The following is a 19,098-nucleotide window of genomic DNA, read 5'->3' as shown; positions in this document are numbered from 1 at the left end:
CAGAAAACTCAGGCTGTACATCCAAGGGGAGCGAACTTCCACAACCACCACTCTGTCCCTCTTCCTGCTGTGAATGGTCCCTTGGCAAAAAGGACAGATAAGAAAAACCCAGAAGCCCTACTGAGGGCCCTGCCTTAAAAAGCATGCATGGGAGGTGTGGCCAGGTCAGGGTACCCAATCAACATCTATCTCCTTTGGGGGACACTTCTCTAGCCACAGTCCAACAAGGTTCCTATATTCTATACCCCTCAGAGCTCCAGGGGTCAACACCAGTCCTGCCACTCCGGCTCCATCTCCAGAGAGCAGTTCTTTTCATTCTCTGAGCTCTGGGATTCACAACTGCACATTGAGAATGATGATGCCTACTTCATAGGGTCAAGGAGAAAAATCAGTGAGAATGTATGCAAAGCCCTTTGAACCTCATAAAACACGACTCAAATGTGAAGTTAAATGTTATGGCACTGGCAGCTGGGGACACAATGGTAGCTCAGAAGCAGAGAGTTTCAAAGTATTGGGGCTGAGCTACCAACCTTTGCTGGGAAAAACGATACCCTTCCTTGAGTGGGCTGAGGAAAGCAGGCTGCAAAACATCACAACCCAGCCAAGTTCTCTTCCCCAAGCCTGGACAGATCATTACAAGGTACTGTTGAGAGTGAAAGAATGGACTCCTCAGCCCATTGGGCATCACAAGAGTTCTTCTCTGTGCTCTGTTCTGTTTTGTTCATTTTTGATTCTGGGTTTTCCTCAATTTATAGATTTGACAATTCTGTGTGATACTGAGCCCTGGTGAGCTAACAGCATGGCATTGTACAGGATTAATGTTGTATGTTTTAACTTCAGGCAGCTGAACCCAAAGCAAAGATCTAAATAGAATATTCCAGAGCTCTGCTCTCATAGTGCATGTCTAGGAATTTGAATGGATTTGAATCTCTGGACCTTGCTATAGAATAGTTTTCACTGTATCTGGCCAGACCCAACACTGGGGTGGAACTCATGTGAACCCCTAATTTGTTGTGTATGCATGAAAGTCTCCATGCATTTTCTTACATGCATGTTTGACTGTCTTCCTTTGTTGACTAATTATTAAAGCAGGAAGATTGTTTTCAAGGGACCTCTTGTAGAGACAAAGCATTAAAACTCAAGGTGTGAAAATCTCAGAAAGGTCCCATGCTAAAGACTGTGACACAAGGATAAGGAGTTTTTAGTTGTTTTCTACTCTTGTCTTTAGTCCTTCTCATACCCTACGATTCTTACTCTCCTGCTAGAATAGTCCTTTATCATAGATGAAGAGAAGTACATTTCCTTCAGGAAACAGCAACCAAAAATGAGAAACCAAAATTTCTGCAAATGAAAACCATAATGAGCCATCACCTTACTCCAGTAAGAACGGCTATTATCAAAAAGACAAAAGACAGCAAGTGCTGGCAAGGATGTGGAGAAAAAGGTGTCTCTGAACACTGTTGATAGGAATGTAAATTCTTACCCCCATTATAGAAAATAGCATGGTTGTTCCTAACGGAATTAAAGATAGAACTTCCATATGCTCCAGCAATCTCACTAGGTATTCCTCCAAAGGAAATGAAATCAGTATGTTGAAGAAACACCTACACTCCCGGATTTATTGCAGCACTATTCAGAGTAGCTAAGAGATGGAAAGTATCCATCAGTTGTTGAATGACTGAATGATTGGATTTAAAAAAACAGAACAAGGAAAAGAGGTGATTTGTCTTATAAGAAAAAAAGAATGTGTGGTATTGATACACAATAGATACTATTCCACTATTAAAACAAAGAGAATGAAATCCTGTCATTTGCAACAACATGGATGGGAATGGAGATCATTATGTTAAGTGACATAAGACGGGCACAGAAAGACAAGTACCACATGATCTTATTCATCTGTGGAATCTAAACAAGTGAAACTCATAGAAGTTGAGAATAGAATGGCAGTTACCAGAAGCAGGGGAGACTAAGGGAAAGGGAGAGACATGCAAAAGTTGTCAGTGGGTACTAAGTTTTATAGTTATACTTACAGTAACTTATAGCTAGAGAGGAGTGAGAAATTCTGTTATGCTATTTTACAGTAGGATCACTATAGATAACAATTATGTACTTCATATTTTAAAAAGCTAAAAATAGGACTTTAAATGTTTTTACCATAAATAAATAATGAAAGGTATATGTGCTTAACCTGATTTAAACATTGCATGATGTGTACCTATATCAAAACATTACTTGGTATCACATTAATATGTACAATTTTTCTTCTATGTCCTAGCTAAAATAAATTTAATTAATGAAAAAAGAAGCCAAGATTTTTTTGTCCTCTTAGCCATATAAATCCCTGAGCCACAGAGCAATTTAACAAAATCAGCTGTAACTGTAAAATGGAGATTAAATAATTTATACCTTATTTGATTTTTATTTTGAGACTTAATATGCACACTATTACAAGACATGATTTCTGCTGTGAATTATCCTGAAAAGATGTTGCCAGGACAAACAAGTTGGAAAATTTAGGAAGCAAATATACCATATCCATTCCAAACAGTCCCCTAGTTTGTATTTAAAGCTTTTCTTTAATATCCTTTTATCATACACAGAACTTCCTTCATGGAGAAAATATACACACGTTGTAATTATCTCTGTTTAGTAACAGCTTCTTTATATTGGCACACGTCTTTTATATGGTAGGACAATGCTGTACTAATATTCTTAGTTTTCAATAATTAACCCAAACTTCAGAGCGTACGTAATAGCGGCCTAAATCATCTGCACCTGCAGTTTAGGTTTAGGATTGCCATCTCAATTCCCTAAGAATTCCTCGTGCTTTGGAATTTCATTGTCACTGTTTTTAACATTGGACCTAGGCATTAGGATGGCATATGGCATCTTCTTGGAAAACAAATTAATAGCTTGCATTGTCTCTGCAGACCCAGGGGGCAGGCTCCCCTCGCTCCTCCCCCAGCCACACCATCAGCAGGCCCATCCCCATGCCCATCCGCTCGGCGTCTGCCTGCTCCACCCCGACGCACACCCCTCAGGACTCTCTCACGGGGGTAGGGGGCGATGTACAAGAGGCGTTTGCACAAAGTAAGTGCTTTTCTATTGTTGTTCTGGTTGGCTTTTAGTGGCAAATAAGTCACCAAGGTCCACTGAGTGGTGGAGATTCGTCCGAGCCACACATGGCATCAGGGGAGCCCATGGCTGTACCAGAGCCTGTCTTAGAAGCTCCTGTGCTGATCTGCTCCTCACTTCACCGTTCTACCTTCCTTTGGCTTCTGTCGTCCTGCCTCCTTTCTTAATAAGTCTCTGTTCTCCAAGTTACAGGAAATATTTTAACCAGTCTCCCAGGACACTATAAATACAACCCATTTTAACGTCCATGTCTTCTCTTAAAGCAAAATCAAGGCTGAGATTAAATAATCCTGGCTCTTTAGCTCTGAAGTGATAGAGAAGGACATGCAATGATTTCTTAGATCCCCTATTAAGATGTTCTAAAGAGTTGTATCATTGTCTACCATGTATCATTGGCTGCAAGGTCAGACCTCCGCAGTCACGAAAGGAGCACAAACAGGGCTGGAGGTAACAGCCAGCGTTCTTCATGGGCTTGAGTAAGGAGTGCCTCAAGGCAAGTGATTTCACGTTTTTCTTACAATCACTTTTAAATTCAAAGAGTATAAGAAAAAAAAATCTCCTGTACACCCTTTCAACCAGGTCACTCTCTTTCCCAGAAGTAACCACTATTAATAGTTTGGCCCTTCTCAACTTTATGTTTCTATGCAAAGAGATATATTTGTATGTATTTATAGATACATACTCTTTTTCCCATACACACAAATCAGGTCATATGTTGCATTTTGATCTGCAATTTGTGTTTCTTAGAATTAGAATTGTATCATGAACATCTTCCCACATCCTCCCATAAAGATGTAAGGAAAAGAGAGGCATGTTTGAGTTTAAATTTTAAGGCAAAGGGCAGCATAAACAAAATCAAAGGACAAAAACAAACATGAGGAAATGATTTCCAGCACATGTGACAGTTTTAATAATTTTGGAAATACATAAAACATGTAGAGATCAGTAAGTAAATTGACACCTCCCATAACAAAAATAGATGAAGGATACAAACATATGGCAGAAATATAAATTGCCCAAAAATATATGAAAAGCTGTTCAACCTCACAAATAATTGTTGGGACACAAATTTTAATAAATATCACCTTTTTCCTAGCAGATTTTTAAAAAATTTTAACACTGATAATATCCAGGGAACAGCAAGATTGAGGAAATAGACACCTTCATCTATAATATATGGGGTCAAACTTAACACATTTTAATGAGAGAATAACACTTTCTACTGTAGTATGAAAACAGAGGACTTATACTAGGGCTTTTTCTTCTAAGCACTGAATTTAATTCAAGAACAGTTTATGTAACTGACAAAATAACTTTTTAAAAGTTTAGAAGGAAAAATATCCTTTCTCCAAATCATGTTTTAAAATCCATAGATTCAGTATTTTAAATCAATTGTGCTATTATAATTAATGTATCTACCTAGTTACTTTGAGATTTTAAAATTTGAATGTATTTATTACCTTTCTTAGTTAATATTGCTTTTTGAGAAATGGCAGCGAAGTACAGCCCCAAGGCAGCCCTTAGCTCATAAAATGCTCATGCTACATAATTGCATTTGTCATTCAGGGATCTGAAATCTTGAACCTTTTTTCCTAATATATTTTGCTAATTAGCCTTCTGTTCCAACTTCATTTTGTCCCACACCCAGACCAGTCCATAAATATCCTTTTAACTTAGTGTACCTGAAATGTAAGAATAATTTTTTTCTACCATAGACTATGTTCCAATCTAATCTAATCTAAATTCCAATTCAAGTTACCAGACATGTATATGCCCATGTCTTGGGCGCAGGAGTAAGAATCCTCACCCATTTCTCACACTTTGGAAGCATAGCATTCATGGGCTTCCTATTCCCAGGAGGGTCCTATACTGCTAGGGAAAGCTCTAGAGACCTTGATAGGAGACCCAGTCTGAGTTGACAGAGACCATAATCCAGTGCTCAGCCACAGGGCAGTAGCTGGAACAATAACAGTAGATAGGATCGTGGAGGTCTCCTGGCAAACTAGATTCTTCATCTGTATATTACTAGGAAGGATATCTGCACATGCTAGTTTACCTGCCACCCTCCCAGTTTGTGCCAGGTCACCCAGACTTATTAATGCCCAGCCCTTTCGGTTTCAACACTATCTCAATTTAGACAATAAATTATATGAACCACCATCATTAGCCATGTCTCCTTACATCAGGGGCCACAACCCTAAGCATAGTAGTTTTTGTTTTTTTGTTTTCAGGACATGAACCAAAGCACTTCTGAAAAGGAGAAATATCAGAACTTTTGTTGCAAAAGGTTATCGGTGGAAATGACAAACAACATAAAAACTTTGGGTAAAGGAATATCTTAGATTTCCTAAATTATTATTTCTTCTTCACTGAAGGCTCAAGAAGAAATCTAAGGAATGACTTGCTAGTGGCAGCGGATTCCATCACGAACACCATGTCCTCTCTGGTGAAAGAGCTGAATTCAGGTGAGTCCCTGGTGTCCTCTCACCTGTCTGCCCATCACAGAGGGACCATCCATCCAGGGGTCTCTTAAAGACCTGCTCATTGTCAAATATAAAAGGATATTTTAGAGCTCTGTGTGATATTTTGTTGGTATATTCAGAATTTTGGTAATGTTTATATTTCGCTTGTTAGAAGACTATTAATGTATACTCAATGCAGAAAATTTGGGAAATGTAGAAAAGGATAATGAAAAATATTAAAATTAACCTATAATTCTAGAATCCAAAGATAGACACTGTTAACATATATCATAATCCATAGTAACATGATACTGGACTTATTTTACAGGGTCAAGTATTTTATTTACCTATTAGACTCTATTGGGAATGCATGATCTTTGAATGAAACTAAAATGAAATTTACCTATTTCCAAAGAAAAAATCTACCCAAAAATGAACACCATGAAACCATGGAAGAGTCTTATGCTCCCAATACTAGATAAAGTTTTTTAAACTTTAGCAGTGTGAATACACAAATAAATATCTTAACAGTTACTAATATATATCCATCTATTTCTTAAAGCAAACCTACCAAGATATTTGTTAGGCAAGACTGTGGTCTTATAGCTGAGATTACAACAACTGTACAAAATAAAACTTCAATTTTTTTTTAATTCCTGAGTTTAAATTTCCAATAAGAATTAAAATAATTGAAAGTTGTTGCTTCTATTTAAGATTACCAGATAGGGTAATGTGACATGATTAATGAACATACCACTAATAACTGAAGGGTTATTCTTATGGTAAAATTCTCATGTGCTGTTAATTCATACTCTTATAATTCTTTGAAATAGCAATTGTAATATGTTAGGGTTGTGTTTTCTAAATTAGAGTAATATTAAGTAAAACAACAATTTTAATACGGGCTTTTTATGGAAAGGAAATAGTACTTTTAAAATCTGAAGTCAGTACAACATAAAAAATTCCTCATAATATTTTTGAGATAAAAAAGAAAATGTTGCATACCAAATTATAGTAATTTGTGTCATTCTCATTTTGAAAAATATTGATTTGACTAATGTACAGTAACTGGCTAATGTTTTATACAGCACTGGTTGATTTATGTTAAACCCAGTCCTTTATTTGAAGGTTATAAAATACCTAACAAGTCATTCTTTATTTCTTTAATTGTACCACTAGAGGTGGGGAGTGAAACAGAGAGTAATGTGGATTCTGAATTTGCACGGACTCAGTTTGAGGATCTCGTTCCGTCGCCCACCTCTGAAAAGGCTTTTCTAGCCCAAATCCACTCTCGAAAACCTGGGTACATTCACGGGGGAGCTACCACAAGCAGTGCCATGTGAGTATTAGAGTATCCATAGCAGAACAATCTATAGGGAGCAATGAAAGTAAAAACATGGTTGTTTAGTCCTTTACTTTGGAAAGGGACGATCCAATTTCCCTTTCTGCCAAAACAGGCAGGAGGGCTCTACATTTAAAATTGACTCCAGGACTCTTCCCTACCCCACCCTTACACCTTCCAGGGCGTGCCAGTAAATAAAACCAATCTGTGCTTATTGCAAAGATGCTCTTCGATTTCTGATGAAGTTATATCTTGATAAACGCCTCACAAGTTGAAAATATCAAGAGCCAAAAGTGCATTTAATACAGCTAACCTATGGAACATCCTAGCTGAGCGACACAGCACCCTGAAGAGTGTCTATCCTGTGCACTCCTGACTCACGTGGCTGACCGGGAGCTGTGGCTTGCTGCTGCTGCTGCCGCCGCCACCCAGCATTGAGAACAGTATCTGTTGCACATAACTAGCCTGCTGAATGATCCAAATTCAGGATGCAAAGTATGGTTGCACTGCGAGCACATTACTTTTGCATCATATGAAGTTGTCAGTCAAACCATTGAAGGTCAGGAATCATTTGTAATATTTAAAATAATATTTTAAAAACTGCTTTTACCTTTCTCACAAATTCAGTAGATAAGTCATGCTGTCTTCTGAACTCACTATATTTGCACTTACTGGGTCTCATGCTACTTGGACAGGCATTTGTTCACAAAGGGTATAAACAATAAACATTTGTACTGAAATAAAGTAGATGTTTAAAATCTCATTATAAAGAGATACCTGACCCTCATCAGAAGACATTTTGCAAAGATTTTCATGCTGGTAGGTTTCTGTAACATGACTGGAGCCAGCAGAATCAGTAACATTCCCATTAGATTTATCTGTGACCCTCAACTCAAAGTAGTTAGCAGAGGGAATAGAGGCTGAGAAACAAAGACAAGGCTAGCAGTGAGCTGCAGAGCCCAGCTTGGGAATATAGTAAAATGAAAGAAAGGAAGGAAGTAAACTCTTTGGAGCATGAGTTTCATGGAGTTATGAGAATCATGGCTAAAGGCTGACCCAAAGGCTGGGAAAGGAAATTGGAAAACTCTGAAAGATGACAGAAAGGTGACACTTAATGTGAAAAGTACTTCAGACTAGTCTACAAAAATAAACTGGCTATTTTAAAGACCTGGAGAAGAAACTAACCAGAGGCCTTTCTGGTGTTTTGTCTGTCAATCCAAGAAGCAAGTAAAAGACCCACAATAATGGCGAGTTATAAAGAGTCCTGGTTTGAAAGCCAGATGTGAAGCAGCAGCATGTACAATCAGAACGAAACAGTTATGATGTAATTTTAAATGGCAGTGTGCAGCTGCTTCTAATTTTAGTTTGCTTTCTTTTCCTTTCCTCTATATTTTAGGATTGTTTGATTTATTTGTTATTCCAAATGGAGGATTGTCATCTGTTTTATCTGGTAAATACGTATCTCTTTGACTTTTGTTAAGCATTCACATGATATCTACCTAAAATCTCTTGTCTCAATCCTAAAATCTAAAACTTATTAAAGACCACTGTCATTACCAGTCTGCTGTGCCTGGTATCTCCCAGCGCAAGATCAGTTACCATGGAGTGATTGGGGAGAGTGGGAGCAGATGTTGACAGGGGCCTAACAGACCCAATGCTCAGGCCTCAACCCTCCAAAAATAATGAGAACATGTCATACAGATATAAATAAGCATGAATGGTGCATTTAAGTTCCATCCCAGAAACAATTTCTTCAAATAAATAAAAATTTTAGGGGACATTTTAATATCTTTACTGTCAAACATGAAAGTATTGCATTTTACCTGAGAATATTCTAGTCCTGTGATTCAGATAGTGAATTTTTGTTCAGCCCCATGAAGCGCCTTACACATAGAATAGATGAATAGATGGAGACAGAGTCTCATGTCAGTGACTGAGGGCATTCTTATCTATTCGATAGTGAAATTAGTCCATTTAACTGGATTTTTCAAGTTCAGAGCTAGTATAAAATTTTAAAGTCAAGGGCCGGGTATTTAGCTCAGTGATTCAGCTGCCTTGTTCGCAAGTGGAAGGACCAGAGTTCGATCCCTGGTACCAAAAAAAAAAAAAATTTAAAGTCAAGAGCTATGGGTTAGAGGATGAGCCTCTTTGGCATTGGCTTGCTGATAGTCCAAGACTTAATTCTACTATAAAAGTAAATCCTTTGTGTATAACACAAAGAGAGTTAAATTAAACTGGGTATGCTGGCCCATCCGTGTAATCCTAGCATTCTGGGAGACTGAGACAGAAGGATCATAAATTGAAGCCCACCCTGGGAAACTTAGAGACTTAGCAAGACCCTGTCTCAAAATATAAATAAATAAATAAATAAATTTTAAAGAGTTAGGGATGTGGTTCTGTGAATATGTACCCTTGGATTCCTTCCCCCGTACTGTAGAGGGAAAGAGAAACACATTATGAACAAATGGCCTTAAGCATTATTTCACTAGAGGGCTCACTCCCCTTATAGAATATGTTCTTCAATTCTATTTTTTTTTAAAGCCCTTATATTGGGCAAACAATATTCCTTCAAAAGGCAAGTTTGTCTTTTTTAAGAATGTAGAGCATGTAGAGGGCCCACCCATTCCTATAAGCCCTAGAAAAACAGATGAACCGATTACCATGAAAAAAAATATATGTATGAAAAGATTTTTAATGACCTATTTCTCCAAGGCTCCAATATTTCACAAGTTTTCCTTTAGGTAAAAGAAGGGAGAAAAGTGAATTGGAGGACTATAGGAAAATAAAAGTGCTAACGAAACTACAGCTATCACATGAATCCCACTCATACTTCTCTTTTAAGATTTGCTCCCAAATGCCATCTGCACTTTATTCCCAGAGTTACTGAAGACGGGGACCCCTATGTCCGGCCAGAAGAAGAAAACTATGAGAATGACTCAGTCCGGCAGCTAGAGAATGAGCTGAAGATGGAGGAATACCTGAAACAGAAGCTGCAAGATGAAGCCTACCAGGTACAGGAGCCAGGTGCCTCCCCCCACCTCTACCCATAGCCCAGGCCCGGTAGATGAGCCTTTCACATTACTCCTTCCTTCCACCCTGCTTTCCAGAACATTCCAAGGGCACTTCTTAATCCATGTATTCCAGACAGTAAAAATTTTACATGCTTCTTTTTTCAGTACAAGGATTGAACCCCTGTCTTTGCATTGGGCTACATCACCAGCCCCCCCCCCTTTTTTTTAATTTTGAGACAGGGCTTCACTAAGTCACTAAATTACCCAGGCTGGGCTTCAGTTTGTGATCCTCCTGCATCAGTCTTCTAGAGTGCTGGGATTACAGGCATACACCACCATGCCCAGCTTTACATATTTCTCATAGCTGTCACCGCTATGCATTCTTCTTAGTTCTGGCTTGGAAAGTGAAAGGAGGCCCAGGACATTGGTGGAAACATAGTGACTAGCAATTGAAACTCCTCTAAGATTATTGAGATGCTATGTTTTCATAAATTAAAAAAGAAGGCTGAGCATGGTGATGCACACCTACAATCCCAGATATTTAGCAGGCTAAGCAAGAGGGCTGCAAGTTTGAGGCCAGCCTGGGTGACTTAGGGAGACCCTATTTCAAAAATAAAAAGGGGCTGGAGGTGTAGCTCAGTGATAGAGTGCTTGTTAACATGCCCAAGGTCTTGGGTTGAGTCTTCAGTAGAGGGGTGGCGAGGAAGAGGAGGAGGAGGAGGAGGAGGGGGAGGGGGAGGGGGAGGGAGAGGAGGAGGGAGGGAGGGGGAGGGGAGGGGAGGGGGAGGGGGAGGGGGGAGGAGGAGGAGGAGGAGTGGTGACAAGGAACAGAGTAGGAGGAAATTGAATCCACATAACTACTTCCTCCCTGATGTATTGGTTGTCCACAACCTCCTCCACCACCCGTCTCATGCCAAATGTAAGTAAGTGGAAAGGTGACAAGACTTACTAAGCAATATCAGGGGACCTCTAGGCCCATGTTCAGCAGAGTAAGGATAAGACAATCTTGAGATAACCTGGAGTGTATTAACCCATCTGAGAATTCATACACATAGCACATGCATCTGGGAATCAATGTGATTAGTCACCTACCCTGAAGGCAATGCAGTTTCCCCAGGGATAGTTCCATGGCCTTGTTTATCTCTCTGCATGCATCCTTTCTCTTTGAACTGCAGGTGTTGTTGAAGGTGTGTTGTTGGCTCAGGGGTTTGCCCGATAGAGACCTGCTGGTCTCTGCCCCAGCGAGTATTGTTTGCCTGTCAGACTTTCTGTCCAATGGCCACACAAGCTTTCTCCACATTCTTAGGACAGCAGTGACCTTCTCTTAGTCTGTTAGTCAAGGACAGAGAAACTGAGGGAATTGTCTCCTAGTTCTTGTATATGTATACATTAAGCCTTGAAATATTTTCCCAAGAAGGATGTAGCAAGAGGAAAACTGAAGCCCATCAACTTCACCCCACAACACAAAACAAAAGTGCTGCCTCTTTGGAATGTTCCAGTGGCCTTTCAGTTTCAAGGTCACATTTCAGAAGAAACCAAAATGTTGTTCTAATTATACAAAAGAGTGATAATATATATGGAGCCATGCTCCTGTGCTACAAAAACATAGTTACGTGATTGCAAAGCCATGAGGTGTGCTCTTTGTGACTTCCATGGCTCCTCTACAGAAAGGAATTAGACTGGAATGAGGCTAGCAGGACCTCACTGGGACTTTGAGGGATGGCGTTCCTACAAGTACCTTATGTGGCTCTGTGCAAAGAAGGAGTGAGATGAGGCTAAACAGTCAATACTCTGATTCGTGCTATTAGAGATGCCTATTCTGCCTTCCTCTTTGAGCTCAGATCAATTTCCGGATTTTGGTACAAGAGTAATTGAAATTCTAGAGTTGTTTTAAAGAGAGGCAACCTTTCATCATTCCATATCAAATATTAGATTTTTATGTATTTTAATGAATTAAGAATTTAACCTTAGATGAGTAAACTGAAGAGAAATTGTATCAGTATCTTAAGATTCAACTGGAGTTTTGGCCATCTCTGGTAAGTCTTAATTAAGCTCCTTGTCTCTCTCCTTGCCTTTCCACACCTGGCGACTTCACAGGAAAGGGCAGAAAAGAGCATGGGAAAATGTAGCAAGCCCTTGTGTCCTCACTTGAGACAAAATATGCCCTGGAGAACACTAAAGTGGTTTTCCTTGAATGCTCTGTGAGCAGTGATTGGATGGTTCTGAATGCTACTTTCATTCATTGGACTCTCTCTATCTTTGTGCATGGCTTCCAACCAAATAATTCACCAGCTTGACTGCATCACTGACTTGACATGTCACCTTTCTTGTTTGTGTCCTTTGTCACCCACAGGTCAGCTTGCAAGGTTGAATGCAATATCCTTTTATCACTCTCCTCTCAAGTAAGTACCTTCTTTTTTAGGAGGAAACATGGTCACTGTACACTGAATTCTGATAACTTGTAGCCTAAATTCACTAAATCACTCTGTCATAGGTGTTTCTGTGTGATACAATACCCTCCTTTCCTGCTAATATCAAAGAAGCATCTCACTTTATAGAGTATTTCATTATACTCCAGTGGAAATTTACCAAACTTCTTTGGGAGTTGACATTTTTACTTTGTTGATTAGGAAAATTGGCATAGAAACACCGGAGATGTTCCAGATGCCCCTTTGGCTAGGAAGCTAAGGTAACCCCATCACCAGTTCATTGTGGCATCAGAGTATCCTCTCTGTGTTACTTGAGAAGGAAAAGATTCACTTGCTCTGCATCTCTAGATAGGCCATCTCCTTGATCTCCATGCTGAACTCAGGGTCTAAAAGACCAAAAGTCTGTACCTTAACAAGTGGAAGTAAAATCAAGTATCATTAAAGAAATGAAAGAATCAAAAGAGAGAAAAAATTCTTCAGCCTTTTGGAGAAAACTAATTTAAATCTATCATGGAATTCAGAAAGATATAAACTAATTTATAATAATATGTGTTATGTGATTCCCCCCCAAGGATCTATCCAAATACATGTAAAATACCCAGTAGTTTTTAATGTAGAAAGAATTATACATGGCTGGTAGGATCACTTAAATGCAGTGGTCTGAAGCTTGAACTCTATTAGAATGAATTTCAAATATGGATTTCACCAAATCCTAGCCACATAAATATGGGCAAATTATTAGACCTGTATTAGCCTCAGTTTCATACGACATATGTCATAATATCTACCTCATAGAGGAGCTGCACTCCCTGGAATATAGTTTTTAAAGAATGTGGCAGGGACTATAATTTATTATGAACATGTACAAATATTCCTGCCACTAAGCTCCATGTTTTCTAAGCAGTTTAATACCTAGAGCTGCTGTAGCAGCAGTGTAAGTGTATGGGTGCCTCTGAGACTCAGAACCAGCTGGCTCTCTCCACTTTTATAAACAAGGTCCAGACATGGCCATATGCAATGATGATTTGAAAGACCTTGGGCCACACTGTCCCATAAATCTAGATGGCTTCTCTGGCATGAGCTAATGGCCATTTAGATGTATCCCATTACAGTTCAAAGCTAATCACTTCCAACAGTAATCTGGTTGCAGTGGCCCAAGGACTTGTGTCTATTTTAGATATACAGTCCTTTCCAACCATGGAATTCCATAGTGCAGTTGATAATAAACTTTACCTACTATGGTTGCTAGCTTAAAAAGAGATATATATTTCTTCTGTATCTTAATTAGTAAAGAGCAAAGGTTAGCTTGAACACTACTGACCTCCTGTCTGAGTCTTCAGATTAAGATTAAGCGAAGTAAATTTTTATATAATTGCTATGATGACGTATACTTTATAAACTGTGAGGAAGGCTAATACTGACCACACTCTATTCTTCCTTCCTTAAATTTGAGCATGAAATACCACATCCTCTCTGGATTCATTATGACTAGAGTGGAAAAACTCCCAGGAGCAGTGTCTGAAAATATCCACTCCAATTATAACAAACCTAGTCTCAAAGGAGCAAGCCTTTTCCTTTAATAATAGTTCCTTTCCCTTAGCTCCAGCAATTTGGTCATTTTTGTTTTGTATATGTTTAAACATGAGTGGCTAACTCTTAGAAAAATATTTCCTTTTAAAAAGAATAGCTTCAATATAAACCTACATAAAATTGGCATTGGATTCTTCTTGTGCCTGAAAGTGAAAATTCTCAGTACTCTGAAAATTCTTAAGCCATTTATTAATCTTGTTGCAGATTTGACAGTGAAAGATTAAATAGTTGTGACATCAGCCATTTATTGCATCAGGTACCCTGGCTAGCTGGCATTCCACAAGACTAAACAGAACCAGCCTGTTGCTAAATGAGCCACTTAGGCAAAACTTCTTTAAAATCTAATAGAGCACTACAAAGGCTCGCAGTTTTTCATCTTTGTAGCTGTTCTATCCTATTATAATTTTTCTTAATATAGCCAAGAAATACAATTGAAATTTTAAAAGTTTATATTCTTAAAATATTTTTGTTTGGACTTTATGACTGTGCTAAAAATTATTCCAACATATATGCATCTCTTATCCACGGATCCTGAGCCAATGTCATCATCTTGATACCAGTCAGCCATCTGCCAAGGCAGAACCCTACATGGGTACGGAGCAGAAGGTGGGACACTAGAGACCTAGACAGCTCATTCTCTGCTCGAATAGCACTTAGGCCTATTTGAAAATAAATACACACTTAGCAACATACTAAACACATACACAGAGTACCTGGGTTACTGCTTTTCAACTAGCAACTTCTGAAGAAAAAGGATACATAGTGGTGAGTTCTCATCTTAGTGTTCTCCATTTTGGCCCATTCCCATCTTAGATTTTTCCCTTTTTCATCCTCTGGCCACATGGTATATCACTGTCCTTGGCCAGTCACCTCCTAACTTCAGAAATTGGGGGATTGAACCATAGAAAGTGGATTTTTTTAAAAATCCAGAGGGCATTGTGATGTTCACTATCTTCACCTTTTTTGCACAAAGGACAGCACAAATATTTCTGTTTGTGTTACTTAAACTTTCCTTATTGCTCAGATACCCCTTAAGAGAGAGATTCAACAAGGAGGACTTCCTGTCCTCTCTTCCAGAAAGTGTAGCAATGCACATTGTTTTAGGACATTTGTCCCTGATTGCCTGATTGGCATAGGAAGGAAGTACAGTGCATGTGTGTGTGTGTGTGCACACGTGTGTGTGCACGTGTGTGTATGTGTGTGTGTGTGTTGGTGAAAAGGAAATCCTAAGATTCATAACTCTGATTTAGAAATAGTTTTCATCTTTTAAAAAAATTACACATTCCTTATTCCCAGGCAAGCTATAGTCAGAGAGATGATGAAAGTAACATGAAAAGTGATGATGATGGAGAGCGATGTACGCACAAAGAGGAGGAAGACAGCAGCTGGCAGCAGCCTCGTCGAAGAGAGGAGCCACCACACCCAGCACTTCACGACAAACCCCACTCCTAAAGATGTGTTCTGATGCCTATAGTGCAGCTAACTTTTTGTTTTAAAATTTGTAGTTCATAGGTGTGTGTTTTAGAAGGGGGAAAAAAGACTTCTGTTCAAAGCTACTTTATCAGTTACATCTTCTGTAACATGGTTCATCCCTGAGAACCCATGCTGCTGTTACACACGATGGCAGTATTAACAAGCATTTTAAAACTTTGCACATGATATTGAACCTGTTCAGTTTACAATGACAATATTAATACTGTTTAGAGCTAGAAGTTTGATTCCTGAATTCTTTGAGATTTTAGCAAAACAGTTTATTATACACTGTACATTTTTTTCCACTGCAATTGGAAAAAAACAACCACTTGCAATTATCCACTAACCCTGAAGAATTTGGTTCCTGAGTGTTCAAACTCAGAGCCCAGAAGCCAAAAAGGGTCTTTGGTTTGCAGTTGACCCCAAGTCTCTGTGAGCAGTGACTTGAACCAAACACCAGGAATAATTCTTTGGGGCTTCTCCCAACTTGAGGTTGTTTTCTTTCAAGGTATTCTAACAAGTCAGCCATAGAATTTAGTGTAAATATTTTTTCCAAATAGATAATCATATTCAAAAAAAGACAACATTCAAATTATATAGAATCTAGTTTTTAAAATCAGCACAGATCTTCTTAAAAACTGTGAACTATGTTTTGAAATACTCGTTACTAAAGCTGTTTATAAACCACAGGTGCCATAAGATCCCCAAATGGACTATGCTCTTCCATGGTCTTGTTCTTCTTGTTTTAGCTTTAGGAAGCATGTCTTTAACAGCACCACGCAGTTCCCCTATCAGGTTGTTTGGAGGCCTTCAGCTTTAAATGTACAGGCTTAAAGTGCGCTTGCAAATGTTCACTCTCCTTGTACTTCTGAATGTTTATTGCCTTAGCTGGCCACCTGGTGTTCTGCATGCAGCATTCTATGGTCATGTGAGACAAGCTCTTCTGTATTGAGTTGGGATTTTGCACTCAGTGAGAAGCTGAAATGCAAAAGAACTGTCAAAGGCAAGAGGATAAAAGACTCTGTTGGTGCCCCTTTATGAGGGCCCTTGCTCTGAAGACCTCCCTTAGGGATTCTGGGGAAAATGGAAAAGAAAACTTCTATTTGTTTCAAGGTCTGAATAGGGGGACCCCCACAACATATTGGACATATTATGCTTAAATTAGCAGCTTCTCTGGAATTCCTTGTTTTCTTGTAAAAGAAAAAAGAGAACACCCTTGTAGAATAGTGGTTCTCAAAATGTAACCACCACACCAGCAGCAGCAGCAGCATCTGAGGATAACTTAGAAATGCAAACTCCTCAGTCCCAACCCAGTCCTGCTGAATCAAAAACTCTGGGGATTGGGCCTAAGAGTCTGTGTTTTAATCCAGTATCCAGGTGATTCTGATGCATGCTAAAGGTTGAAAACCACTGCTTTAGAATAAATTGTAGCAAAAAAAATCTCTGAAAAGGCCTTATTCAGAATGAGTAAGAAAGATTCTGAGTCAACTGCAATGCTTCAGCTATTCAATTTTGCTTCGGGGTCTGGCAAAAACCTTCTCTCACCCCACATACCTGGTCTGCATTGAAGGGTACCTGGCTGAGAACATGTGTTCTGATAACTTCAGGCTCCTTTTCAGAGACCTCTCAAATGTTCACACCTCTGCATTTGGTCAGAAACCATCTCCTTGGCTACCCTTTGGAACAAAATTGCTTGCCTTGGGGATAGTAAAATGCTTGACTGGCATCATTAATGACCCCATCCTGTTCCTGAATGTACTTACTCATATACTTCCCTCCAGAGAACCCTCCTAACAGATGTCCCTGAGCCCAGGCTAACACCAAAGTGGCACAAGTACATGGTTCTCAGATTTCTTTGCACACATGGATTGTATTGTGGGTGTTGTTGGTATGTCTTAATGTTCATCTCTCTTCCACTGCCCATCCTCTGAAACCGTACCTCCCTAGATGGAGCAGGTGGCCACTGGTGCCTCATACTCAGTACTGAAAACCACTACATCTCAGCTACTTACATTGCTGTCTGCTCAAAATCAGACCCAGGTAGTTCTTGAGCTCAGAACTCAGACCCTGCAAGTGGCAGTCAGCCACTGACTGGACTGAGCTGACATGTGTTGTCTCTTTGTGTTTCTACATCCAAATGTTTGTTTAAGGTTGGAACTGTTCTGCTGAAAACCTTCCCCTTGTCATAGTTTCCATTGCCAACCAACTCCATCACACAGGTGTTAATACCATCGTACAAAGCCATTGCAAGGACTCTGGAAACTGCCACCAGTGACCAATTTCTGACTAACCAGCCACCTTTTCTTTCTCTTAGCTCCACGTCAACACTGAGACCAGACTCAAGCACCCCTGTCCTGTAACCGAGACAAAATGGCATGTGCTGTTTTGGGTTTTTGTGGTTTTTGGTGGGTTTCTTTCATTGGCTCTGCAAATTTACTTTTGGAGCCTATTCTAAGTACAAGACCAGCAAGTTTCATCTGTCCTGTCCATTAGATACAATTATGTCTTCAGGGGTTTGTTTCTTTCTTGTTTCATGGTGAATTGCACATTCGTCTCCATCAGAACTGATGGCCTATTAATGAGCACTGGTCTAACACAGTCAACCCTCCCCACAGCACCATGTTAATGGAGGAGGGGAAGAGGGAGAAATCTACTGTATAGGATTCAGGAATCCGTTGTGGTTGGTCAGGACGGAAGTCGGGGTAAGTTTGGTTGGTCAGAGGGAGATGTGCTGGAGATTATGAAAATAGATTCTCAGATGATCTACTATAAGGCAGGGAAGGTTCATTTGTAAGTAGTAACATGAACTGATATGCATTAAGAGTGTGGCCTTTGTTGTGATATACTACGTATTTTCTTATATGCATGAGCCAAACTGTTGCATCATAATTTAGCACTGATGTCTGCTTTTATTTTGATCATCTTCATCCTCTCTTATTAGTTCTTGGTTCTTAACTGTAGATAGATCTTGTAAATACAGCAACCTTTGGTTGCTGCATTCACCTTAGTCAATTCCATACAAGGAACTACAAACAAGAATTCCACTGTGTCCTCAGAAGAAAGGGCATTTTTACTGTTGAACCAAAAAGTGAAAAAAAAATCAGAAACATTACATCTTGAGGCTAATTATCTGTAAGACATTTTTAATTATGACTACTATAATTTGACACCATTTGAAATAACCAATCCAGAGATACTAAAGATTTCACAATATTCATTGGTGTTGTAACAAAACTACTATTGTATGGATTTTTTGTATTGCTGTTAAGTATTGTTTTTTGTGTATGTGTGTGTGTGTATGTATGTGTGTGTATGTATGTGTGTTGGAACCTCCTGGGGACATGTTATATTTTGAAGTGATTAAACTATTTAATTGTGTGTCTATATTTTGGAATGGAATTATTTCTTCATTAAAAATGTTTTTAAAAACACTGTATTGTGCATGTTTTGTTCCTTGGTTTCAATTAATGTCTCCTAGAGCAACACAGAATCAGTTTGTTCCAAGAAAGATAGGTCACCATTTGCCATATGGAGCAGGAACCACTGATGGAATCTGGAGCAACTGAGACAAAATAGCCCACCTCCTCCTATAAATATTTAAATATATATGGAGAAAGAGAGAGAGAGAGACTGCCAAAAAATGCATACACACT

General features: G+C 39.1%; 1 protein-coding gene across 24 annotated transcripts in view; it reads left to right on the top strand.

Moving 5' to 3' along the window:
• The window catches only part of Dtna (dystrobrevin alpha), a 374,420-nt gene extending 355,544 nt beyond the window's left edge, over nucleotides 1-18,876 (top strand). For 15 of the 24 annotated variants that reach the window (XM_087193429.1, XM_087193447.1, XM_087193439.1 and 12 more), the window contains 5 exons: nucleotides 2,934-3,093; nucleotides 5,514-5,603; nucleotides 6,780-6,939; nucleotides 9,821-9,953; nucleotides 17,760-18,876. In XM_087193429.1, coding sequence (XP_087049555.1) covers nucleotides 2,934-3,093; nucleotides 5,514-5,603; nucleotides 6,780-6,939; nucleotides 9,821-9,953; nucleotides 17,760-17,900 — 684 coding nt within the window. In that variant the 3' untranslated portion in view covers nucleotides 17,901-18,876. Of the gene's footprint in view, nucleotides 1-2,933; nucleotides 3,094-5,513; nucleotides 5,604-6,779; nucleotides 6,940-9,820; nucleotides 9,954-12,306; nucleotides 12,356-15,268 lie in introns of all 24 variants that reach the window. The other 9 variants (XM_087193516.1, XM_087193507.1, XM_087193571.1 and 6 more) reach the window with 4 other exon arrangements.
• Nucleotides 18,877-19,098: the final 222 nt, after the last annotated feature.

Source organism: Heterocephalus glaber, unplaced genomic scaffold (assembly GCF_053883595.1).
Source record: "Heterocephalus glaber isolate CG9 unplaced genomic scaffold, H.glaber_assembly_v1.0 deba00000331, whole genome shotgun sequence".
Lineage (NCBI taxonomy): Eukaryota > Metazoa > Chordata > Mammalia > Rodentia > Bathyergidae > Heterocephalus > Heterocephalus glaber.
This window is presented reverse-complemented; position numbering and strand designations above follow the sequence as displayed.